Source organism: Lactuca sativa, chromosome 1, assembly GCF_002870075.4.
Source record: "Lactuca sativa cultivar Salinas chromosome 1, Lsat_Salinas_v11, whole genome shotgun sequence".
Taxonomy (NCBI): Eukaryota; Viridiplantae; Streptophyta; class Magnoliopsida; order Asterales; family Asteraceae; genus Lactuca; species Lactuca sativa.
Genome location: NC_056623.2, coordinates 151,540,395 through 151,568,204, shown reverse-complemented (window position 1 = coordinate 151,568,204; position 27,810 = coordinate 151,540,395). Strand labels below are relative to the sequence as shown.

Here is a 27,810-nt window from a genome sequence, read left to right as displayed (position 1 = left end):
GTTTCAGTTACTTATGTTCATCTTTATATTTCAATTAGAACGTGTTCTTGCGTCAAGTCCAGAATGACGAACAAAACTTTGTGCACTTTTGGAGATTCTCGAATCCTCGAAAATAACTTCCTTAATTCCTTCATGTTTCCAATTCATAAACACAGTTTGTTATATATGGTTCTTTTTGAATGATGCTATCTGCTCCTGAAAAGTATGCTGAACCCTTATGGTGAACAAGCTTTAACATTTGGTTGTAATAGTTCTAAATTTCTTCCAATTTTTGCAAAAGTTACCGATCGGTTGAAGCCAGACTCGGTTCTTGTGAAATACTATCGGTTGTTATATTCCTTAAAGCAAAATTACTGTTTTTGCAAGTGCAGAGTTTAGATCACTAAATTTACTTATTTAATGCTCAATTTATTGGGAAATAACCTGGATTATGTTTTTGTTTTGAGCTACAAAATTATATCGGGTATTTCTGTAGATTTACCACTGAAGTTTCATCTCTATTGAAATTCCATTCATAGGATGTAATAGTGAATCATATGTTTGTGTTTAGAATGATATTTGGTGTTGATCTTGTTTGAGGATTACTTAAACTGAACCTTAGATGGAATCTATTTACACTATTTTAGGGATGTCTATGGTGTGTTGATAAAATCATAAAGGTTTTGTGGGTTAATTTGAATAGATTGGTTTGAGATTCTCTTGCACCTAAATCAAATGCAAAAACAGTTTAACCAGTTCAGTTAATTAACTGAGTAACCAATTTTTAAACAAATTTCGAGTTCAATGTTATGGTTTATTCTAATTCAATGCATAGTTGTAGATATGTTGGTTATTTCTGAAGCACATTAAATTCGGTTGGAAAAGTTTGGAGATGCATTTGTATTGTTATTTAAACACTTCAATTATTTTATTTGTAGAATATAAGGAGAGACTAGAATTAAAGTCACAAAATCATGGGAAGGGTGAAGGCTCATTAATCCATCACTCATAATGGTTGTTCTGTCTGAACTTTCTGAAGGATCTTCATCTTCTTCATCAACTCATGGTCGTGGATATGATGTATTTTTAAGTTTCAGAGGTGTTGACACTCGTCATAGTTTCACTAATCACCTTTATATTGCCCTCATGCATGCCAATATAACTACATTCTTGGATAATGAAGAGATTGAAACAGGGGAAAATCTGAAACCAGAATTGAAGAGTGCTATTAAATCATCTAGGGCTTCTGTTATCGTGTTGTCCAAAAATTATGCCTCTTCAAGGTGGTGCCTTGATGAATTGGTGCTTATCCTTGAGCAACGTATGTCATCAAACCATATTGTTTTCCCGATTTTTTATCATGTTGAGCCCACCGATGTTAGGAAGCAACAAAGTAGCTTTGGAGATGCAATGGCTAAGCATAGACGGATGATGGAAGCAGAGACAGATGCGAATAGAAGAAGTAAATGGGCTCAAAAGATAGAGTTGTGGGATAAAGCGCTTAGAGAGGTTGCCGGTTTAAAAGGGAAGGATGCAAATGGCAGGTAACAAATGAAAAGTCAATATAGTCTTTTTATGCATTATATTACGTTTCTTCGTTATTTAAATTTGGATAAATCTTAAAGAAAGGGTTGAAGCTGAATCTAATTTCTCCAATTTTGTTATTTAATAAATTAGTTCATATAGGTTGGTTAACCATTCTGCCAATTTTAACACATTTGCTATGCATTTAATATTTTATCATGGATAAATTAATTAAGATAAGAGAAATTTCCTATAAAGTCCCTACATTCTGACCTCATATTCAATTAAGTCCCTATATTATTTTTTTGTCTGAATAAGTCCCAAATACCGGTTAAATTATTCAATTGTGGACAATTTGCAGGTTAGTCGGTATTCCAACCGGTTGTATATGTGGGTGTTATGTGTAGGGACTTAATTGAATATGAGGTCAAAATCTAGAGACTTAATTGAATATGGGGTCAAATTGTAGGGATTTTATAGGAGATTTGTAAGCGTGAAACCGTCTAATCTGCAATATTGTCCACCATTTAATATATAATTTAACCAGGACTTAATAAAAAAATAATAACAATATACGGACTTAACTGAATATGAGTCAAAATGTAGGGACTTTATAGGAGATTTCCCTTTAAATAATCGGTTGTAATGGATTTTGTATGGATTTAGTTAGTAAACCAAATTTTTAATGGTTGTAGTTTCTTTTACTAATATTCAATGTTCTAAAAGGCACGTCATGGCGTGCCTTGGAGTGAGGCATGACTTTGTCGTTACGAAAAGTTTCATAACATTGTTGTTAGGCATGACGCATGCCAAGGCGTGATATGGCATGCCATGGCGCGTTATGGCGTGTTATGGGGCATGTTTTTTCGTTTGAGACATATTTTTTTGCTCTTTGTTATGTCTTTCCTAATCGGGGATACAAGTATTGTGTTTTTTTGTTAACTTTTTGTTATTAGTTATTGATATAACACTTCTAAAAAGTAGTTATATTTAATATAAATTGATATTTATGTGGTACTATAATTATAAATTAATACAAAATCGTCGCGCCACGCCTCACGCCATTTAGAACCTTGCTAATATTTATATCACCGTAACAAAGGTTAACTTATAACTATTCACAGACATTTTGTTCCGATTCATGCAATACCACATTGATATTTAAGTTTGTTGTTTCATAGAAACATAATGAAAATTGGTGGCCCATTAATTAAATCTTGTATTACATTGGTGGCTCTAGTTTTACTACGGTTAGAAGTGCAAACACGATAATGTCTATCATGATGTGAAAAACTTAATTAAAGAATAGCTTAATATGATATAATTTTTATTCGGATCTTTGGTAAAACTTAAATCTCCAATATAGCATATTAGTATTTTGGATTGTGTTTTTTGGTTCTTACAAAAATCAAATTCCAGGCTGGAGGTGGAGCTTATTGATGAAATTCTTAACGACATTTTCCGTAGATTACACATATCTTCAAGGTTTCCACCACCCCAACTTATTGGGATGGAGAATTCCATTAAATTCGTCACTTCGTGGTTGAAAGATGTATCATCAAATACAACAGATATACTAACTATTTTGGGTATGGGTGGGATCGGGAAGACGTCTTTAGCCAAATATGTCTATGCATTACATTTTCTTGAATTTGACACAAGCAGTTTCATTGAGGATATCACCAGGAGATGTGATAAAAAATCCAATGGGATGCTTGATGTACAAAAGCAACTCTATGATGACATTTCAAAACGAAGTTCAGTTCAAGGCCATGCTCATGACGATTCTATATACACCTCAATGATAGAGAATGTAGTAGCCTGTAAAAAGGTGTTTCTGGTTCTTGATGATATTGGTAGTCTCGACCAGTTAGATGCATTACTTGGAAGAAAAGGTTTTCATCCGGGAAGCAAAATAATAATAACAACAAAGGATACATGGTTGACCAAGAGTTGTGCACTGTTCAAAATGAATGTGAAACCCAAACATGAAACGCACAAGATTAAGGGCTTATCTGAGATTGATTCACATAAAATTTTGTGTTTTCACGCATTTATGTGCAACGATCCCAAGGCAGGTTATGAAGAGGTGTCAAAAAAGCTAGTGGAGTATTGTGAGGGACATCCAATGGCGCTTAAAGTTTTGGCTAGGTCTCTACATAATCGAGATGTAACTTATTGGGAGGGGTATATAGATAGACTAAAGAAAGAGAATAATTCCCCTATAAATAATGTCTTAAGAATGAGCTTTGATTCTTTGCCATCAGAAAATGATAAGGAGTTGTTTAAGCACATTGCTTGTATTTTTGTTGGAATGGATAAAGATTTTACTGTAACAATATTAGAGGCATGTGATATAGAGACAAGATCCGGGATCACGAATCTTATTGACAGATGCCTTCTTAGTTTCAAATGGAATAAAGAATCAAAGAATATCGAATTGGTGATGCACCAGTTGGTTCAAGAGATGGGAAAATTTGTGGTACGTAAAGAATCACTTGACAAGCCATGGGAACGAAGTCGATTATGGGGTTATGAATCTTTTAAAGCATTGAAGCAAAAAAAGGTAAGATGTGTATTCTTGCTTAAAGCATCTCCTATTTTTACATACATGTGTATGCATTTCCTATTCTTGCTTGAAGCATTTTAAAATGTTTTTACATCCCCTTTCTTTTTAGGGTACAGAAAATGTGCTAGGCCTCACCATTGACATGCAAATGCTTGAGAAAGAGAAATTACATGGATCACTTGAGTTAAAAACAGATGCATTGAGTAAAATGGATAGGCTAATGCTGCTACAACTCAATTATGTGCAAATCACCGGCTCTTACAATGAATTTCCAGAAGAATTAAGATGGTTGTGTATGCATGGGTTCCCTTTGAAGTCTATACCTCCAGACTTACCGATGGAGAATCTGGTTGCTCTTGACCTGTCTTATAGCAATATTGAATCATTTGGGATTTGCTATAACTATCCAAAAGGACTTCCTAAGAGACTAAAGGTAACTTTTCTCCATTTATTACTCTTCTACGTGAGTTGATAAAATTCACTACCATTCTAACTCATATTATTCTCAGCAATTGACTGGATCATGCTCAGAAGAAAAAAGGTCGCTTCGATCGTTGAAGATTCTTAATTTAAGTTTCTGTGAACAACTTCATAGTCTTGGTGGCTTTGACCACCTCCCTAAACTTGAGAGGTTGATACTTAGAGGTTGCATTGGTTTGCTTGAGGTTTGTGAATCAATTAAGCAATGTGTTGAACTTTTCTTCATCGATATGAGTTGCATCAAGCTTGAAAAACTTTCAAGAATTATATGCATGTTAAAGAAAGTTGAAATCCTATTGTTAAACGGCTGTTATCTCGGTGAATCTCGAATCAAGATTAGGGATATGGATTCAATGGAAAAGATCAAGGCTAACAACATTGGCAGAAACACAAGAACGTCGTCATCCGCTGTTCTGAAGGCTATATCAGCTGATTTGAAGTTCTTAACGATTCCTTTACCGAGATCTTTAGTAAAGTTGTCACTTGCAAATAATAATTTATCTACCGAATCCTTTCCCATGGACTTCGGTTGGCTATTCATGTTAAATGAATTACATTTAGATGGAAATCCTATCGTTTCCCTGCCTAATTGTATTAGGAGCCTTCCTAGGCTTGGGCTACTGAGTATGAGAAATTGTAATATGTTGATGTCAGTCGAGGATCCTCCACATACACTAAGAGTTTTGGACCTCCATTTTGATTCTGAAAAACATTTGCTACGAAAAGTGGTATTTGATCCACAAATGTCTCCACTAGGGTTCATATTAGACTGGAACATGTTAGCAACTTCGTCGTTTGAATTTCAAGGCTTGATCAAAATCCAACCAATGGAAGGTGTTGAGGAAAAGGTAATACGTAGTTTGGGCTGGACGAAGCTAGATTTCCTTATTGGAAGGCGTGTGGGAACCTATCTTGTGAATCAAAGAGAGAAATCTGAAATCCAGGTTTGGTCTAGTTAACTATCTGTCTTTGTGTTAATATCTATGTATATTTAATTAATGAAGTTGGTTGTATTTGGCAGATGTATTATGAGTTTGGAATATTCAGCACAATTTATGAAGGTGAAAAAATGCCAAATTGGATTTCAGATAGAAGCACGGGCTCATCAATGTCATTTACCATCCCATCATCTCCGAACAAGCTTAGAGGATTGAATTTCTGCTATGTGCTGACATCTCAATATCTGGGTTATAAAACTTTTAATTTGCCGGTGATCATAATTAGTAATATTACAAAGAACCACACCTGGAAATACAAACATTACATTCTCAATGTCGATGTTGTTGGAAAGTGTTTGACCTTGTTAAGCCATTGGATGTTTGGGGTGAATGATATGGAATGTGGTGATCAAATTATTATTACCTTGAGACCAGAACCATTTCATGTTGAGTGTGGGGTGAGTTTTGTTTATGATGATGGAACAGAAGATGCATTAAGTTATTACAAGTCATGGAATCACATTATTGGTGGAGATTTGACCATATTTCAGTTAACAACAGGAGAGTACATCCTAACCATATGGCGATTTCTGCTGTTTGAAAATCAAATACGTGAACATTCATATGGGTCTTTGTTTGGAGATGGTGTCCACTTTAAAGGTAGATAACTAGATATCTTTCTTATGTATTACTTCTTATGTAGAGCTGATAATAACTAAAATGATAAAGCTTTGATGATTAGTAAATTCATATTTGAATTTGCGTTAATCAATCTCACATCTTTAATCTATCTCTTTTCATTAGATGACCAAATACAAGTACACTTCAGAGCTCTCTCCCAATGGAAGCCTGGCCTACTTGAGGATGGCCCCTAAGGTATTTGTATATCCCAAAAAACAACTGTCACAAGCTTATTTTAGGTTCGTTTTTATGTTTTCTAATGGCAGTGAAGGTGCTTTTTGTTTTACTGTTTTGTTGTCCCAAAGAGTTGAATTTTCCAAACATTCATGTTCAAAAATATATTGTTTGTATGTATTTAACTCCTCCGTGGCTCCACAAAAAAGGAAACTGTATTGCACAACACAGTTGATCACATGACACATTTTTTTGGGTTAATAAACTGATCTTATTCTCAAAATTTACTAATATATATTTATGTCTTTACACACAAAGAGCAAGTTTAATTTGTACCTTTTGTATAAGTTATCATGCAAAACAACATACGAATGCCCCCTAAATGCAGGTTCAAAACTTAGTATATGCTCGACATGCCTTAAATTTTGATGAAAACTTTAAAAGATACAAAGAAAAAATGGATTTGAGAGCTAATCAAAATAACTGGAGAGCTGAATGTTGACCTTTATGTTGGTATAGTAGTCAACATTCTTGAAGAAAAATAAATAAATAAACAAAAGGATGTCTTTTAATATACCCAACATATTGTAAATTTTGCATGTTATAATGCTTTAATAAGAAAAAGACTGAAAATACAATGTTGTAATAGAACTAAATGATAGTAGATTATTGCAAAATACACAAATAATTAATGAAAGTATGGTGCTAATTCTTGCATGTAGCCCTTAGCCAGTTGAATATTAAAACCTTTTCCTTTTGGTGAGTACTAACTACATACCATATGTGTTAAGGATATAATATAGAAGACTTAGGTCACCATGTATTTGTCCCCTGAACCTGTCACTTTAAGGAAGAAAATTATAATTTCACTTACCATATATGTAACCACTGAATGCAAGAAATAGCAAGGTGCATTAGTTTGTCTTACTGTTTTTATTAAGACAATGTACTTTAGAAATTTTACCAAATTATATCATTGTATTTTCAATCTCTTTCTTATAACATCATACTTTGAAAATTCTATCCTTTCATAACACTGAGAATTGCTTTGTATTTGGATAACATTGCTATAATTTGGTTATTTTTCAAATTACAATGCTATAATACAAAGAAATGAAAGTAGAATTCTATGACAAACAAATCAGTAAGTACGTTCCTATTTCTTGCATTTAACTGTATATTTTACTTCTCGATGTTGCAGATAAGATGGGGAAAAAGTTGTAATGGTTTATATAGCTTTTTTTACATGCTCCGTTCATCAAAACTTCACACATTCACTTTGGATGACATTGCTATGCAATGTATTTGTTAGAATGTAGATATTGTACTTATTAGGTTTGTCCCTAACATGGGCCCCTGTAGGGTACTAGGGTTTCCTATGATCCGGGTTCATGCCTTTATATATAGTCTTTACAGTATTGTACGTACCAATTATAGCAATGAAATGTGTTTTGTAAGTTGGATGACATTGCTATAAATGAATTGATTTTTCAAAGTACAATGTTGCTGGAAGAAATGAAAGTAGAATGTTGTACTGAACAAGTCAATGAAATAATGTGTATTTTTTGCAATACAAACCAAACTGAATAGCTTGCATATGAATTTTGTTTCATTTTTGTGGTTTCTCTTCTCTAATTTACATCTATCTGAAATTTTTTGATGGGTTCAGTTAAATCAAACTGCTTCAAGACCTTTTGTTCATATGAGAGAAAGGCCCACCAATAGCATCAGCCCCCCATATTGGGTTCTCAGTTATATATCACGTATGTGTATAAGTATTTTTATTTCTGTTTATTAATGTAGATTAGTTATATCTTTAGTTTACAAACTAATATTAGTCTTCAAGTTGGTGTTTGTCATCAGCCAAATCTAAGTGCTTTTCACTACAATCTCAGGTGAATGTCAACTCAATTCTCAAGGTGGAAAACCTGGACCTTATGAAATGACTCTTTATCGAGTATTCATATACCCCATGTTTTTTAATTTTGTGTTGACTAAATTTTGCTCCCATCAACTTAGTTGAAATAAAAAAGGTTTAAATGTAAGAGATAGCAACCTACTTAGTTTCTTTCTTTTTTTTTTTTTTTGTTTATTATAGGAGCCTACTTGCATAATTTACTATTACAACATTCTGCTTGGAATAATCTGACCTAATTATAGCAATGTCAAATATCCAAATACAAATCAATTTTTGCGAGTAGATTTTTCAAAGAACTATGTATTAATAAGAATAAAAAATTAAAAATATTATGCTATAATTCTGTTTAAAGCGTTGGCTAATGGAAACATTTTTCTCTTTTGTGTTGCAGCCCAAGAAAAGCCCTCGTACATTAACTAGATTAAATAGGACAAAAATTGAACTTTCTTGTTCCATCAGAAAAAGGATTCGTTCTGGATTTCATGCATGTGTAAAAGACGTGATAGCCCTTCTCATCCTGATAATTAAAAATGAATGATAAGGATTAGGCAGAATGTGAGATAAACATCCAACATCAATGCCTATTTCTTTTCAGAACATTGGTTATGTGATGTTTCCTTTTTCCTTTTTATGGTTTAATCCGGATGGTTTTGATTTTAAACAAGTTAGATCACATTGTTTATGTTTCTTGTCTTTTTATCGAATTTGATTTCATTTTCTTGATCGGCTGACGGACATAATTCTGTGTTAAAAACTAAGGGCCTAGTTTTTTAAAATTTCCCCTTGATTTGTACTTCTTAAAATTACAACAATGTTGTAGGATATTTTATAATGATTTGATGATTCCCTGGCATATTTTTTTGGCCCCATTTGTTAGTAGTACTTTCAAAATTCAAACAAAAATTGTAATCTTTTGTCTAACCTAAAAAGGTGTGGCACAAACTTGTTCATGATCTCTAGTATGTGCAAAAAACATGAATTTTTATGTTCCATCTGTGCTCCTATCTTGTGGCTTAAGATACTTCATTTTTTGTCAAGTAAAATCAAGAATGGGGATACCTCACATTAATTTTGTTATAGTAGCCACAAGGGCTAAAGTGAGAGTGGCATTTCTTCAACCCTTCTATAACTTAATTAGGGGGAATACACGTATTTTGTTTCCATGTTTCTAGTTGTTTTATTTCGAGTATATGACTATAACTCAAGAAAGTCAACAGCTTGTCAACTCCTTAACGATGACAACGTGCTAGTTCTTTCATCACCTCGACAAGCATATCTATCTTGCTCTCCCCTTTTCATGCCTCGACACCTAATTCTCAAGCTCACAAATATTCACCGGTCAACCACAACCAATCATTAAAATTCAACGAAAACAAAGTAATCTTTTGAGTGGATGAGTGGTGAACAGGGGGGGGGGGGGGGGGGGGGGGGGGGGGGATACACACTTCAAAGGAGTTGTACCATATATGATTCAAGCAACTTCAGCTCTTGGGTTGCAATGCACACCTTTGGGGATGTTTGGCAACGTCAATTTGGTTTGTGAGGTATTGTGTGGGTCTAGGGTTCTGATCAACAAAGTTCCTTTTTAAGAATTACCACTGGCAAATAAAATATGGAGTAAATTACTTGTCATTCGTTGGTAAACATTTTTTATAGGTGTCCTATTTAAACTAAAAAAAAAAAAACAAAAAAAATACTTGTATATAATATTGATAGAATATTTTTTCTGATATTATTAGCTACAATATATTTTTTTTTTAAAACACAAATTTAAATGGATAGAAAAATATGAAGTAAATTACAAATTTGGTCCATGTGCAGTTTGATCAAAGTTTTGGTTTCTTTTTTTTTCTTGGTTTTTTGTTTTATTTTGTTTTTTTTTTTCTTAAAGCATATCCATGGCTTATTGTTGTCTCATTGTTGTGATTCAGATGCTCTATGGAACATTAGTCTAACCATAAAGTATTAGATTTTCATAAGACAAAATTGCAAGAATGGTCTTGTGTTTAGGTGAAAATTGTTACTTTTGTCCAAATAGGTTTGGACTAGCACATGAGGTCAAAATGTTTCATTTTGCTGCGAATTTTGTCCAATGTCTTAACGTCCGTAAGTTTTACCCCGTTAACCTAGCTTTGACATGTCAAAGTGAGGTATTTTGGTCATTCCCTATTTTACTCCCTTTATTTAATTAATAAAATCCTCCTATAAGATCGATGCTACTCTAGCTTTTATCCTTTCGTTCACGTCTTCTTCAGTAGCCCTAATTCACCCACCATTCACACTTTGCTGTCAAGAAAGTGACAATGGTTCTTTGTTTTTGTGGTAAAATGGTTGTTGTACGCACTTCTAGGCTGACAAAACCTTGGTCGTTGCTTTTGGGGATGCCTTACTTGAGGCAAGCAAATCAATTTTGGATTTTCAAGCTTATTCTTCCATGACAAGGGTGCTTTGTTTCTTTAATTTTGAAGGGATCCAAGTGTTGATTTATTGGGTGTTTTGATGGTCGTATGTATAAATGTTCAAAAGCTATCATACCAGGATTACTAAGGACAATCAAAAAATTATAGGCACAAAGCACAATGCTCAAGTGTTACTTGATATGTAGTTGGATTTTCTTTGTGTTTGTATTGGTATTGAGATGCACAATTGACAATATTATCCATAATTTTTGTTGTAGATGGGGTTAATGGCCTTACACACTTATTTTGCACCTTGATGAAATTACAGATTCTTTTCATCATATATCCCCTTCAATCATTTTGTGTTGAAAGCTTCATAAAGATTATTCAAAAGCATATCTAATATTGCTCTCCTTGAAAGAACAAAAATGTTGTCAAAATCAGAGAAAATAATAAGCAAGACAGTGTAACAACAAATTAATTGACAGTGTAATAACAAATTAATACATCATATGGGCAAATTTGGGAATTTGGTTAATTACCTATGAAGTGGCTTCTTGCCTAATGTCGTGGAGGAATCTTCTTTAACCAATCATATGCTTGTTTTTCAAAGCAGTTGAATTTCCTCATCAAATGTTGAACTCTAGGACTGTTGTTGGTGTGACACACTTCCATAAGTGCTCTCTGTATTCCCTGGATCTGCAAGTTCTCTTTATATTATATTATCATGTATATACCTAAGACAAAACATGTGCTCAGCACATGTGGGAACAACTGAGAAATGGAAGACGTAATCCATGTGAAGGAAATAAAACATGGTTAGTATATTACATCCAAATATAGCAAATTTAAACGACCAATTACATACCTTTTGTTTGTCACTTATAAAAGTGAAGTTTGAGTTTGCATATAGGTCTAGGTCATCTCCTAAACACTCAAGAAACCATTTCCAACTTTGAGTGTTCTCGGTCTCAACAATGGCATAAGCTAGGGAGTATATTCCATTGTTGGTGTCTAACCTAACTATAGTTAAAAGTGACTTTACATATCTCTCCTTGAGAGCACCTTGTTTCCTTCCCTAATTCTTTTAATAAAGTTCTCCTTTTATTTTCCATATCAAAACCATAAGCTAGGGAGTATATTCCATTGTTGGTGTCTAACCTAACTATAGTTAAAAGTGACTTTACATATCTCTCCTTAAGAGCACCTTGTTTCCTTCCCCAATTCTTTTAATAATGTTCTCCTTTTATTTTCCGTATCAAAACCTCATCCATTGAATCAACACTATCAATTACATCCAAATCATTAGGGTCTTCAGGGTATTTGTAACAATTGGTAAAATAGGTCAAAGTTTGTCGGTTCAACCACTGCAAATACAATTGTAGAAAGGACCTATTGTGTAGTATTACTTGTCGTGGAGTGTACTTGAAGTCATTATACATGAAATTGCATATTGAATACCCTAAAATTTCCTAAAGTTAATAGTTTTTGACAACCAGAAAACAATTTAGAAAATAAGAAATCTGATTGTATTATGTTCTCTTGATTTTGTGGATATAAAAAACGCCCAAAATGGAGATCGTATGAGCAAGTTACACTTATTTTAAGTTATAAATTGTGTTTGATCGTGCACTTCTTCATTTAGAATAGCTATGAACCTCATAAATTGTGTTTGATCATGTTTTTGAACTCATATTATGGTCTATTATCTTATTTCATTTTTATGATATTTTTAATCTCAAGCAAAATCAGATTCGTGAAATCTATCAAATCTTAAACAATTAATCGCGAAACTTTAAACGCTAATTCTCGAAGTCCTGTATATCAGAATTGATTATACCCTGCGTTTCTAGAATCACCGCGACTAAGACAACAATCAGACACTTTCATAAAAATTTTATGAGATGGTATGATGGCACAAAAATTGAGAAATGAGACTTACATCACAAAAATAAATTATACATATTTAAAACTCAATATATCTATAAAAAGTCAAAGGAAGACTTTTTTGTAAATTCAGCCAAGATTCAAATTGAAGCTACCATTTTCTCTCTAACTTCTCTACCTCACACTCGATTATTTCCACACACACGCATACTCACACTTCAATCACACATACACTAGATTTAGCAAATATATATATATATATATATATATATATATATATATATATATATATATATATATATATATATATATATATATATATATATATATATATATATATATATATATATATGGTACTCTACAGGATCATTCCAGAATTTGTTGTACACAAATTCATCATCAAAGTCGCCTACAAATATGCATTCGATCATACAAACTTCTCTAAATCATCTCTAACCATCACCTCTCTCCCGTTTTTCTCTTTTTTATACATTTTCAAACAAAGAAAAGGAATTGTCGGCGACCTCCCCACCGGTTGCTGTCCCAACCCCCCTCCTCTCTCGTTTTTCTTCCTTCTCACCAATTTCCCAACAAGCCAAACACCCCACCTACTACTGATTTCGTTCACCCTTTTCTCCTGTCGTGTTTTTTTGTTGGATCAGAGATGAGAACAGCCAAGGAGGCACCCGGTCCAACCTCCCTAGCCACCGCAGACGACATCTACATCCACCAGCTGTCGCCTCCGCCTCATGGTTTCCTTCGCTAATCGCCATTGGAGACCCACCCTCATCTTCTTCCTTATTTTCCTACCGATTAGAGCTAACTTGTTCCTTCTGTTTTGTTTTTTCCGATGACGAAGAATAAACCCACACGAGGGGCTAGCCAGAGATGTGCGGCTACCCCTCCTTGTTGTCTTCATTCTTCTTCTACTTCCGTTTGTTTCTCAAATCATCGATCAGACGAGGAGAAAGAAACCTCCCACCTTTTGTTTGTGTTGTTGGACCCAAACCAGTCCCTCCATTTATTTAAAAGATAAAAAACCACCCCTTACTTGTAATTGCTTGAACTAATCAGCCCTTCCTCCTTGTTTTTAGACCAAAACAGTCCCTTGTGTTAGCTAAATTATAAAACAGCCCTTCCAATCATTATACAATATTTAAATCAGCCCTTTTGATTTCACTTTAGTCTGTTATTTAGATCCAAGTTGTTGGAGGAGGGAGATTGCGATGAAGAAGAGGAATAACGGCAGTAAAGGTTGCGATTGGCGGAAAAGGATAGTGGTGGTAGATTTTAGCTTGACCTGAGAGTTGTTTCTGATTGCTAATAAAATCCATTTACTCTTCAATTTAGATCCTAGATGTTGGAGGGTAGAGACATTGGTGAAGAACAGGGACAGTGGAGGTTGCAATTGGCGAAGAAGGCAGACAGTCGTGGGTCTTAGCCGATGGTAGAGGCGGCAAAGCGGAAATGGAGGGTTGGGGATTTTCTGGAATGACGAAGAAGAAAGAAAGTGAACGAACATATGAGATTCAGGAAAAGGAAAAGGGGTTAAGGAAATTAGGTAGTAATTTCACTTTATTTACAGTAATGCCACGATGTATTTTAAATTGGTTATAAGTGGGTAGATGTCAAAGGTTTTTAACTTTTTTGGTTCTCATTTGATCTTTTACACACACATACACATACATATACAAGTACTTACGGAGGACTAAGGACTGGGTCCTTACCTTCAGTGGGAGTGATGACTTGAGAGTTGTAGGGTATAGTGATGTTGGCTTCCAGACTGATAGGGATAATTTCCGCTCTCAGTCGGGCTGGGTCTTTACCCTAAACGGAGGAGCTATAACTTGGAAGAGTTCCAAGCAGGAGACAGTAGCTGATTCTACTTGTGAATCAGAGTATATAGCTACGAGCGAGGCAGCGAAGGAGGCTATATTGCTAAAGAACTTCATTGGAGACCTTGGAGTTATACCAGCTGTAAAGGAACCTTTGGAAATTTTCTGTGATAGTGAAAGTGCTGTTGCCTTAGCCAAGGAACCAAGGGATCACGGGAGATCCAGACACATCGACATAAAATATCACTTTCTCAGACATCGTATAGAAGAAGGAATCCTCGTGGCAAAGAGGGTATCATTAGATGAGAACCCAGCAGATCCCCTCACGAAGGGACTGATTCGGGTTAAGCATCTTCAGCATGCTCGGAGCATAGGGCTAAAGGATGATATAAGTTTTAGTAGTTAGATAATTTAGAAATTTGTAAAGTGTAATTGACATTTGATGATAAATAAAAGTTGTGTTTATTTATGAGTAAAGTGTTGCTATCTTTTTTCAATCGTTTACTATAATTTCTTTTGCATGTTTTGACTTCCAGAATTTTATGTTGTGTTTTACATATTATTCAAATTTTCCCCAGTCGGTCATATGTTGGAAGTAGATATGAATTAAGACTGTCATGAAGTTGGTTGTAGGTGTCAAGTTTTGGGACAACACTTCATGAGTACTTATAAGTTCTGAGTATTGGAATCAACCCACGCTCACTGGTATCACTTCATGGAATTTATCTCGAGTGATCGTGAGACGGTAATATCATAAAAGTCTTCAAACCTAGAGATATGATTTGTTGCCTATGAGTTGGTTATGCATTGATTGTATGAAAACGCATTGGTAACTCGATGTTATAAAACGTGCTTTTGTGTATAATTCAACAAGTAGTAGAGCAAACATATGAGTCGAAGTTTATCTGTTCCTTCTTGGATTAGAAGCTGATATCTGGGCCCCTCGATGATTTTTTTTTGACCTATGTACTGGGCCCGGTTAGAAATAAGTTGATGTGTTCAATTAAGTTCTTTGTCAAACAAATCGGAAATCGGGAAACAAACTACTGGACAATAAGAAAGACAGTGTTCCATGTATTTGTTCGGCTGATATCTAGAACAGAGGATTATTTAATCACTTATCTTAAATGGCGTATCATCATTGTGACAACCGTCAATATCCGGTCAAGTCAAAGTCAACTAAAGTCAATAGGTCAAACCGATCGACTCAATTAACCTTTGTGTACTAGGGTTTATGTTGTGTTATTTCCATACAACACGTTATACTAATGAGAAATCATCAGTCAAAAAGTCCGTACATCTAGATTTCATTAACCTAAGACAGTGGTAAATATCGAAACAAACCGATAAAACAATATTGCATACTCATTGGGAGTGTGTAAGATCCTTAAACATGGCTTAGTGGGGCTTACGGACCTTGCATTGCGAAGCCAGACACTCACCAAAGTCACACACGAAACCTCTCTAAATCATTTTTACTCTATATTTAGAATCTCTCCCAAATCTCTCCAAGAATGTGAAATCTCTCCCAAATCTCTCCAAGAATGTGAAATCTCTTCCAAAATCTCTCTTTGTATGAGAAATCTCTCAATGAATGTGAAATCTCTCCCAAATCTCTCTTTGTATGAGAAACCTCTCCGTGAATGTCAAATCTCTCCCAAATCTCTCCTTGAATGAGAAATCTCTCCAAGTATGGGAAATTTCTCCCAAATCTCTCTCAAAAGTTCCTTAAACTTTTTATAGTCTTTCAGACCATCCCGACCCTTAACCGGGTCAAAAACGGCTTGAAACGGAGTAAAAATGAGTAAAACAGCTTTATTGAGCCAAAACCCTCTTAGGAACCGAAACCCTCTCAAGAACCGAAACCTCGGCAGCCGAGACCAAGACCTTGGAACCGAGAGACAACCGAGAACCGAGACCCTGAGAACCGAGACCTCCCGCGAGCCAAAACCACCTGAACCAAGCCTCGTCGTCGGCTCCCTTTCCCGCCTGCGAAAGTCTTCAGCCGAACACGCCAAGAACCAAGACCGAACCTCGGTCTTCCTTCTGCCTTCACACTCTCGGTTCCCCACTTCCGACCGAGCCTCACATCTTCTTTTCTTTTCCCCACTTTCGGTTCTTTTCTCCTTCCCCTCCTCTCGGTCCTTCTCTTCTACTCTCAGCCCTCTCTTCCACTTTCGGTTCTAAGCTCCTAAGGAGCAGAACCTTCGCATTTCCGGCCAAAATTTCAGATTTTTGCAATTTTCACCCGGTTTTCAATATTTTTAGCATTTTGAGCCCGTTTTCGAGATTTTAACGCGGGATTTTCACCCAAAATCATATTTTAACATAATAAACCCTAAATATTCATAATTTAATCATATTTTCAAGAAAATCTTTATTTAAAGAATAAAATTTAGTGTGTGAAGTACAAGGAGGTGGAGTGTTGACTTATCTTTAACTTATGACACAAGCAACCACTCCCATACCCACTCCATGTCACTATTCACCATCATCCCATACCTAGTCATTTCATGGTACTTTTCCAACTATTTTTCAGCCACACACTTGGTCAAGGGTTAGAAAACCTTCCTCTCTCCTCACATTTCTTTCATTCTTCCATCAAGAACAAACTTCATTTTCTCTCCTTTTCTCTCTCTAAAATTCGAGTTTCAAGGCTATACTCTAAGCTTTTCTTCTGCTTTTGGTAAGTATTAACATCCTCTTTATGGTTATTTCACTTCCTTCTACTCAAATCATGGATATCTTACACAAACTCCATCCTATTGGTGTTAGATCTTCGAATCTTCAAGCAATCTCCCAAAGTGTTCTTGAGTTGAACACTTCTTTTCTCCATCATCCCTCTACTGAAATCACATAAGGTGAGTTCATACCCCTGTATTTTCATGTTTTCTTAAGTTTTAAGGGCGGGGGGGGGGGGGGGGATACAAGTTAAAACACCAAGAACATAACTAAACTTTGCTAACAGCTTCATCAGAAAAGTTGGACTCCATTCACGGACTGTTTTGGACAACCTAAACATTTTAGTTTTCAAAACTGTATTAGGTGCAAATATTTCCAGTTCCTAGCTTTAAAATGACTACTTGAACATCTCCATACAATTTTTCTACAATTTATGGTGATATTTACAAAACTGTCTATCGTTTCAAACATCAATCCGGACCAGTCTGTGATTATGGACTTTTCACACCAATTGGAGGTCATTAAAATTCATAATAAAAATTATGAACAAACTAGACTCATTTCCCAAACTCTCAGAATTTACGGATTCTGATTTGGATCTTTGATGATTTTTCTATAAATTTTCTAAGAACAGTAAATAAAAATATTAACAAAAGAAAAATGCTATCAATTTCATTTCACCTTGTAACATGTTGAGCAAGGTGTATATCTTTATGTGAAAATATGTTCTTACAAATAGATGACATTTTGACTTAGTATATAGTCATACATCAAAAAACAAATGGATTTTTACCTACAAAAGTGTGGTAATTAATTTGTTGTTATAATGCATGTTGCTTCACTTTAGTAAAAAGTACATATACATATCGGTAAACAAAAGGGTTTTTACCTTCACAAATACGGTAGTTAACCATAATAAACAAAGTTATAACTATTACATTTATACTTTTTGATAAACTATAATAGGTATGGTTTATGTTTCCATTAACACATCAAACACATTTCGGAAGGTTTTATTCCCACAGGAAAATGTTTTACACTCACGCACACCACACGTAAACTTGTTACTTAAATTGTGAGACATTCTCTTTCCATACGTCCGAGTGCGGGATCCAAATTCCTGGTAGTTATAACCAGAGTCTCTTGTAGGGAGAACGTCATAGTTGTGTATAGATCTATATTGGGTTTGACACCCCACACCTTACTGCTAGCTACAGTAGGACCTGCAGGTCTACGGGTGACAAATGTCATTTCAGTTTCGCGACGCCTGAGAAACGTCGTGACAGGTTCATTCAGTCATAGTATGGTTATAGCGGCTCACATACGGAGTTAACAACACATAGAGTGTACAGGGATTTTCATAAATCAAAAAGGGGTTTTATGTCGATTTAAAATCACTTTTTATATCAATAATTACAGATATTATTGTATACTTTCAGTCTTGGTATTTAAGACTACACACCATTCATTACGGGATTTTTCTCAAATCAGAAAGGGTTTTACACCAATTTATAACCACTTTTATATCTTTAAGTATGAAAAATACTTGTTCATTTTTGGTCCCGACATTTCGGACCACATAACTTTTATAAGGAAAATATTGTATTTTTCTTGGTAACACACCACACATTACAAAGAACGGTTTCCAAACTCTTTATCTAAAAAGCTTATGAACTGACCAACCTTTGTGTTGACACTTTTTCAAACAACTTGTATTCTCAGGAATTCAGTGAAACAGGAAATCAACAGCGTTTTGAGGATGAGACGATAAATCGTCGAACAATTCATTTTGTCATCATAATGTAATTGATTTGAATCATGTAAATTTATACTTTGGTGTAACTTTTTTCAATTATATTTATGATGGTTGTAATTACTTTGAACACTATTATACTCGTTCTTGTGATACTGTACATGAAGTCCGCCACCCCCGGACATTTCCGCCATCCTTGGTTTGGGGGTGTGAAAGATTGGTATCAGAGCATTATTTATAGTGAACTGTGTGAAAGATTGGTATCAGAGCATTGTTTATAGTGAACTAAGTATATCGAACCACATAAGATATACAAACTATAAATGCATTGGGACTAAGGTCTCTGATTTAAAGTTTTCAAAACAACTATACTTTTAGAAATAAGGGTTTAGGTCATTTTTGGTCACTTAACTTTTGATTTTGTGCTCATTTGGTCACTTAACCCTTTTTAAGTTTTAAAAGGTCGTCAAACTTTTAACTTTGTGCCCATTTAGTCACTTAACTTTTGGTTTGGTCACATTTAGTCACTTAACTTTTAGATTTGGGCTCATTTAGTCACCTAACTTTTAAAATTATGCTCATTTAGTCACTAAACTTTTGAAAAAATTTAAAAGTTTAGTGACTAAATGAGCATAATTTTAAAAGTTAAGTGACTAAATGTGACCAAACCAAAAGTTAAGTGACTAAATGAGCACAAAACCAAAAGTTTGATGACCTTTTAAAACTTAAAAAGAGTTAAGTGACCAAATGAGCACAAAACCAAAAGTTAAGTGACCAAAAATGACCTAAACCCTAGAAATAAATAGTTTCTTGTTAAAAGTATACATGCATGCGTACATACTAAGGTCAACATCATTCTAGAACAGAACAAAAGAAATGATTGTCGAATATCACAGGTAAGCTCGGGGATGTATGCTCAGTCTTGGGAGCGGCATAGCCTAATCAACTATGCTTGTCCTAGGAGTGATTAGCACATGCCCAAGAATGGTTGTGATATGGCGACAAGTCTAAAAACTTACCAACACTACCACAATGAGAACATTAGAACAGAACATGAGTTTAAAATACTATGGGAGTATTTTGTGTTACTATAAGTGCTTACATGAGAACTAAACAGGTCTCTATCAAATAGGTCAATAGTTGTTAAGTGGATACGCAAAGGTTATATGAAATTTAGGCGTTATAGACTTAGAACCTGTGACCATTGCTTTACTTCCTATTCTCGCACGTATAACATAGCAAGGTTCTACTTACCAGACGACCCCTACTTTCCCAACCAGAGAAATGGTGGATGGTTATGACAAGAATCAGAAGCGGAACCGGAGGTAATCAATTCTCCATGCGTAGCCAGGGTTCCCGTGAACGGTTTCGACTACATCGAACCTGTGCCCCGTTGGGCAACCGTGATCGAGGGTTGAAGTCGATAGCAATGACAGCAACCACCATGTGGAGACCAACGAGGGTGCTATGACCTCAACCACGGGGGACCGACTAACAGAACCCTCCCGGAGAAAACCCGGCAGATCACGAGCATCGGGGATTAAAACAAGAAGACTACCACCCGAGTTCAGAAACTGCGCGCTACTTCAGACCCTACCATCTCACGTACCAGAGGCTTGGAAAAAGACTACTATTTCCGAGACCAACTCCCTTTTTTTGGACCTTATCGCCGCTCGTGAAGAGGAAAGAGAGTAACAGGGTAAACACACGGAATTCAAAGAGAGGATGATTGCAGCCAAGCGTCGATTGACAAAGCTGCAAGATGTATCGGCTTTGCATCAGGCATCACAAGGGACGGATTGTCGCGAGTAGAGTTCATACCGCTCACAAGACTTTGTAAATTAAGTTCTTAAGTATGCATTGGTGCTACTCTATTCTAGGTGTAAGCATGTCACTGCGATTTAAGCGGTTATACTAATCGAGAGATCTATTTGCTATCAAAACTTTTCCTTGCATGGATGTGAGGTATACCTGCATCAAGGCCAAAAATGTTTGTTGAAACCACAATTACTAGAATCATCTTAACAAGATAGGCTTAGGACCTAGCTTGGGTCAAATTACAATGTTTCACTGGGATACATAACTACTAAAACACATGAGTTTACCATATAAAGACTCTCGTTATGAACTGTTTACAAAACACCCTTAACAACCGAATTATGTTACAAATTGATATAAGATAAACTTAGTTAGAAAACCCGCGACGTATAGCCATTCTAAAGACACATTTTCGTATTACCTTTAACATTTTGGTTGAGAGGTTCCTTCTTCGTAGATCTATGGGGTGCGATTATACAGGCACTAATACATCGGGTCCCATCAAAACTCCTCAGCAAAGTGTGTTTGGACAAACATGATTCTAAGATGAGTAAAGCTTAATGCCCGTATGAAACCTACTCCTACCTACTGCCATAACTCAATCTCAGGAATGTTAGCAGAAACACTGGGAATAGTACAGTAATGTGCAAAAATTTATATGCGTGAATATAAATCGTAGGATGCACTTGAGATAATTATTTCCACTAACGAAGTCGTTTTTCATCATGAAACAGGACTATGTCTTCACCAAGAGGCGGCCAACCAACTAGCAAGACGCCAACCCTGCAGATAGACTTTGCTACTTTTCAGGCTGCAATCACGGCAGCCGTGACAGCCGTCATGGCGCAATTCAATGCTAACAACGCCAGCAGAGACAGAAGCGGTACTGACAATGCAGATTGTTGTAACAACCAGGAACACCAACGGGTGTCTGCCAACGAAAATGCCTCAGACCACAAACCTACGAACAAGAAGCGGAAGTTTTGGAATAAAAAGGAGCGCAACCAATCTCAGAAATCCGCTAAAAGACAACAACCTGTAGCCACCCCTACAATTACAACAGCAGTCACAACACATGCCTCGACACTAGCCACTTGGTCTGCCACCCAAACGCCGGCCAGACCATATAAGGGATCACTCCCAAAGTGTAACCAATGTGGCTTCCATCACAATGGAGCTTGCCGGATTTTACACTGTAACAACTGCAACAGGAAAGGGCATACCGTTCGTTTCTGTAGGACCTCGACTCAACACATCGCTTCAACCCCCAACACTAATGTAAGTCCAGTGTGCTGCCTATGTGGCGAAACAGGGCACTTCAAAAGAGACTGTCCAACTGAGAGGAATAACGGAGGAGCAGGAGGAGTGTGATGAACACACCAGCAGGAGCAACATGGGAACCATATTAGGACTTTTGTAATGTTTCCAACGACAAAAAAATGTTTAAGTACCATTTGTTTGTAATGAATTTCGTATGCTTGCTAAAATCACCGTCTTTCTAAAAGTAGTTGAAATACTCTCTCGTTCAAATCAAACCAAAGACACTCATATATGACCTTAGGATCATTACCTATAAATTGTGATGACTTTGTACATACATCGGGGTTAATTATAATCAAAATACTAAAGTCTTGAAACAAATAATTCCATCCTGACTCCTGTTTTAAGTCTAGTGGTGATATTTGGATAGAACCATCCGCTTGATGATTTTACCAACATCAAATTACATATGACGTTCATATACCGCTCGATCATAGGGAGACCTGTCAGGGATCATGATATCAACTATCATTACTAGCTATCAAAACACACCCACTACCAGTGCTAGACACTGTGGTACAAATCATATATAGTAATAATGACATCGAACAAAACGGAACACACTAAAAAGAAACACAAGATACTCTATCACTCTAATGAGCACTTCTTATGAATACAGCTTAACACATGCTTTATCTAATAAGATACTGTGTCATCATTCAATTTTGATTGGTATAGTCCTCATCTTCCCGGTTTAACGACTATGAAAGGACCCTTCACCTAACCCACTGAATATCGAAACCTTTGTCTCTCATAAACACATCGAGCACGGACCTCCGGGTCATCTCTCGCTGTGAAACCCCAAAACACGCACCAGAGGAGTGTTATACTTCCCGAAACCTTATCACAAGTATTTCCACGAGACCTTTCGGGAATGTCACGCATCCAGCAGACAATGTTCAAGAAGCTTGGGACGGATACGGTTAGTCTACCACTACTGCGAATATACGCGAGGATAATGTATGATTAAAAATTCTACGGAAATTGGATGTGTGCTTCTGCCTTATTTCCTGTTCCATGTCTGGTTGTGGACTTGGGGCAGAGTCACCCATCCAACTGTCTTGCCAACCTTAAGTACATACGACCTATATGTGCAAGTTAGTGATAGATGGACCGAGTACGAGTCCTGCCATGAACTTCAGGCCAAGGTTCCCCAGGAGGACGAGTGAATGTCTTACCATCCGAATAAGTCTAGTCGCATAAACCAAACCCACATGCTTCCTAACGAGCTAAGCAATCGAGGAACACTACAGCAGGCCCTATGCAGCGCTCTGAGGAGAAGTTATTACTTGTGACATAAGACAGCTAAAGACGTACGAGGTAGGCTAGATAACGCATGAACTCGAACTAGGAGCAGTAGAGTTTGCCCTAGAGGTCTAGAGGCACCATCTCTCCGACACGAAGCATACAATCTTCACTGATTATAAGAACCTAGAAAGCACGGACGGCGGGACATATTATCCAATGAACCGGATCTAGACACCGAGGTTGATGAATTCAGAAATAATGTCACGAACGAAGCACAAGAAAACTCGCTACTTCCCTTCATCCAGGCTCGGACAAGATGTGTCCGGACCTCAAAAAGTGCCATCAATGGACGAATAGGAAAGCAGACATCGTTACACATGTGGGCAAGTATCGGACTTTTGCCAATGACAAGAGAGAATAAAGGTAGCCTTCGCGTCTCCTACAACAACCAGTGATACCTGAAAGGAAGTGGGAGCGGCTAACCATGAGCTTCATAACCAAGCTACCCATAGCAATGGATGGTCTCGATACCATTTGGGTAACCGTCGATAGACCGGCCGAATCCGCACACTTCCTACTAATTAAAGAAATCAACATAATGGGGGAATCGACTACAACATACATCAAAGAGATTATGCGACCACAGGGTATATTAATATCTGTTATCTCTAACAGAGATAGTAGATTCATTTCGTCACCCTGGCAACCCTTGCACGAAACTAGGTTGGACTTGAGTATGGCCTACCAACAGCAAACCAACGGGCAGAACAAAAGGGGCCATTCAAACCTTAGGCGACACGTAAATAGCTTGGGTGATTAACTTCAGTAAAGCGTGGGAGTGCCCACTTACCACTTGGCAAAAAAAAATCAAAATGAACGAGAGTCTCCACTTTGTGGCGGGGAGCATAAAGGCACACATAGAATACACTATCATTTCAAAACAATCACTCCTTTAAATTGACTTAGCTCAAGTTACAATAAGAAATTCCAAGGCGTCATTTAATATCGGGCGGATTGGTCCTCGCCATACCAATTTCGTGTACACCAAAAAAGTACCCACCTCTCTAACCGAACTCTTGAATCCCCAATCAAAATGCAAATTTCGGGACGAAATTCCCTCTAACGGGGGGTATGATATGACAACCGTCAATTTCCGGTCAAGTCAAAGTCAACTAAAGTCAACAAGTCAAACCGATCGACTCAATTAACCTTTTTGTACTAGGGTTTACGCTGTGTTATTTCCGTACAACTCATTATACTAATGAGAAATCATCAGTCGAAAAGTCCGTACATCTAGATTTCATTAACCTAAGACAATGGTAAATATCGAACCAAACCGATAAAACAATATTGCATACTCATTGGGAGTGTGTAAGATCCTTAAACATGGCTTAATGGGGCTTACGGACCTTGCGTTGCGAAGCCGGACACTCACCAAAGTCACACACGAAACCTCTCTAAATCGTTTTTACTCTATATTTAGAATCTCTCTCAAATCTCTCCAAGAATGTGAAATCTCTCCCAAATCTCTCTAGGAATGTGAAATCTCTTCCAAAATCTCTCTTTGTATGAGAAATCTCTCCAAGAATGTGAAATCTCTCCGAAATCTCTCTTTGTATGAGAAACCTCTCCATGAATGTCAAATCTCTCCCAAATCTCTCTCAAAAGTTCCTGAAACTTTTTATAGTCTTTCGGACCATCCTGACCCTTAACCGGGTCAAAAACGAGTAAAACAGCTTTATTAAGCCGAAACCCTCTTAGGAACCGAAACCCTCTCGAGAACCGAAACCTCAGCAGTCGAGACCGAGACCTTGGAACCGAGAGACAACCGAGAACCGAGACCCTGAGAACCGAGACCTCCCGCGAGCCGAGACAACTTGAACCGAGCCTCGCCTTCGGCTCCCTTTCCCGCCTGCGAAAGTCTTCAGTCGAACACGCCAAGATCCGAGACCGAGCCTCGGTCTTCCTTCTGCCTTCACACTCTTGGTTCCCCACTTCCGACCGAGCCTCGCATCTTCTTTTCTTTTCCCCACTTTTGGTTCTTTTCTCCTTCCCCTCCTCTCGGTCCTTCTCTTCTACTCTCGGCCCTCTCTTCCACTTTCGGTTCTAAGCTCCTAAGGAGCAGAACCTTCGCATTTCCGGCCAAAATTTCAGATTTTTGCAATTTTCACCCGGTTTTCAATATTTTTAGCGTTTTGAGCCCGTTTTCGAGATTTTAACGCGGGATTTTCACCAAAAATCATATTTTAACATCATAAACCCTAAATATTCATAATTTAATCATATTTTCAAGAAAATCTTTATTTAAAGAATAAAATTTAGTGTGTGAAGTACAAGGAGGTGGAGTGTTGACTTATCTTTAACTTATGACACAAGCAACCACTCCCATACCCACTCCATGTCACTATTCACCATCATCCCATACCTAGTCATTTCATGGTACTTTTCACACTATTTTTCAGCCACACACTTGGTCAAGGGTTAGAAAACTCTCCTCTCCCTCACATTCTTTCATTCTTCCATCAAGAATTTTCTCTCATTTTCTCTCTCTAAAATTCGAGATTCAAGGATATACTCCATGCTTTTCTTCTACTTTTGGTAAGTATTAACATCCTCATTATGGTTATTTCACTTCCTTCTACTCAAATCATGGATATCTTACACAAACTCCATCTTCTTGGTGTTAGATCTTCGAATCTTCAAGCAATCTCCCAAAGTGTTCTTGAGTTGAACACTTCTTTTCTCCATCATCCATCTACTGAAATCACATAAGGTGAGTTTATACCCCTGTATTTTCATGTTTTCTTAAGTTTTAAGGGGGAGGGGGGCGGGAATACAAGTTAAAACACCAAGAACATAACTAAACTTTGCTAACAGCTTCATCAAAAAAGTTGGACTCCATTCACGGACTGTTTTGGACAACCTAAATATTTTAGTTTTCACAATTGTATTAGGTGCAAATAGTTCCAATTCTTAGCTTTAAAATGAGTAGTTGAAAATCTCCATACAATTTTTCTACAATTTATGGTGATATTTACAAAACTGCCTATCGTTTCAAACATCAATCCGGACCAGTCTGTGATTATGGACTTTTCACACTAGTTGGAGGTCATTAAAATTTATAATAAAAATTATGAACAAACTAGACTCATTTCCCAAACTCTCAGAATTTACGGATTCTGAGTTGGATGTTTGATGATTTTTCTATAAATTTTCTAAGAACAGTAAATGAAAATATTAACAACAGAAAAATGATATCAATTTAATTTCACCTTGTAACATGTTGAGCAAGGTGTATATCTTTATGTGAAAATGTGTTCTTACAAATAGATGACATTTTGACTTAGTATATAGTCATACATCAAAAAACAAATGGATTTTTACCTACAAAAGTGTGGTAATTAATTTGTTGTTATAATGCATATTGCTTCACTTTAGTAAAAAGTACATATACATATCGGTAAACAAAAGGGTTTTTACCTTCACAAATACGGTAGTTAACCATAATAAGCAAAGTTATAACTATTACATTTAAACTTTTTGATAAACTATAATAGGTATGGTTTATGTTTTCATAAACATATCAAACACTTTTCGGAAGGTTTTATTCCTACAGAAAAAGGTTTTACACTCACGCACACCACACGTAAACTTGTTACTTAAATTGTGAGACATTCTCTTTCCGTACGTCCGAGTGCGGGATCCAAATTCCTGGTAGCTATAACCAGAGTCTCTAGTAGGGAGAACGTGATAGTTGTGTATAGATCTATATTGGGTTTGACACACTACACCTTATTGCTAGCTACAGTAGGACCTGCAGGTCTACGGGTGACAAATGTCATTTCAGTTTCGCGACGCCTGAGAAACGCCGTGGCAGGTTCATTCAGTCATAGTATGGTTATAGCGGCTAACATAGGGAGTTAACAACACATAAAGTTTACAGGGGTTTTCATAAATCAAAAAGGGGTTTTATGTCGATTTAAAATCACTTTTTATATCAAGAATTACAGATATTATTGTATACTTTTAGTCTTCGTATTTAAGACTACACACCATTCATTACGGGATTTTTGTCAAATCAGAAAGGGTTTTACGCCAATTTAAAACCACTTTTACATCTTAAAGTATGACAAATACTTGTTCATTTTTGGTCCCGACATTTCGGACGCCATAACTTTTATAAGAAAAATATTGGATTTTTCTTGGTAACACACCACATATTACAAAGAACGGTTTCCAAACTCTTTATCTAAAAAGCTTATGAACTCACCAACCTTTGTGTTGACACTTTTTTCAAACAACTTGTATCTCAGGAATTCAGTGAAACAGGAAATCAACAGCGTTTTGAGGATGCGACGATAAATCGTCGAACAGATCATTTTGCCATCATAATGTAATTGATTTGAATCATGTAAACTTATACTTTGGTGTAACTTTTTTCAATTATATTTATGATGGTTGTAATTACTTTGAGCACTATTATACTCGTTGTTGTGATACTATACATGAAGTCCGCCACCCCCGGACGTTACCGCCATCCTTGGTTTGGGGGTGTGACAATCATCTTCTCAGTTCCGAGAGACCTTGAAAGGGCTACGATTGTTG

General features: G+C 36.4%; 1 protein-coding gene across 1 annotated transcript; it reads left to right on the top strand.

Annotated features, from left to right (window-relative positions):
- The first annotated feature begins 943 nt into the window (after nt 1-943).
- LOC111916046 (disease resistance protein RUN1) lies at nt 944-8,089 on the top strand. The gene is made up of 7 exons (XM_023911698.3): nt 944-1,523; nt 2,923-4,069; nt 4,182-4,505; nt 4,582-5,496; nt 5,574-6,150; nt 6,295-6,366; nt 8,015-8,089. The coding sequence occupies exons 1-6, from the start codon at nt 991-993 to the stop codon at nt 6,363-6,365; spliced, it is 3,567 nt and encodes a 1,188-aa protein (XP_023767466.1). The 5' UTR covers nt 944-990; the 3' UTR covers nt 6,366; nt 8,015-8,089.
- The last annotated feature ends 19,721 nt before the right edge of the window (nt 8,090-27,810 follow it).

What these genes read in the sequence shown, in the direction of transcription:
- LOC111916046 (XM_023911698.3), top strand. Translation starts at nt 991, where the DNA reads ATGGTTGTTCTGTCTGAACTTTCTGAAGGATCTTCATCTTCTTCATCA. An exon ending in GGGAAGGATGCAAATGGCAG is followed by an intron (nt 1,524 to 2,922) that starts GTAACAAATGAA and finishes ATCAAATTCCAG; the next exon opens with GCTGGAGGTGGAGCTTATTG. An exon ending in GACTTCCTAAGAGACTAAAG is followed by an intron (nt 4,506 to 4,581) that starts GTAACTTTTCTC and finishes TATTATTCTCAG; the next exon opens with CAATTGACTGGATCATGCTC.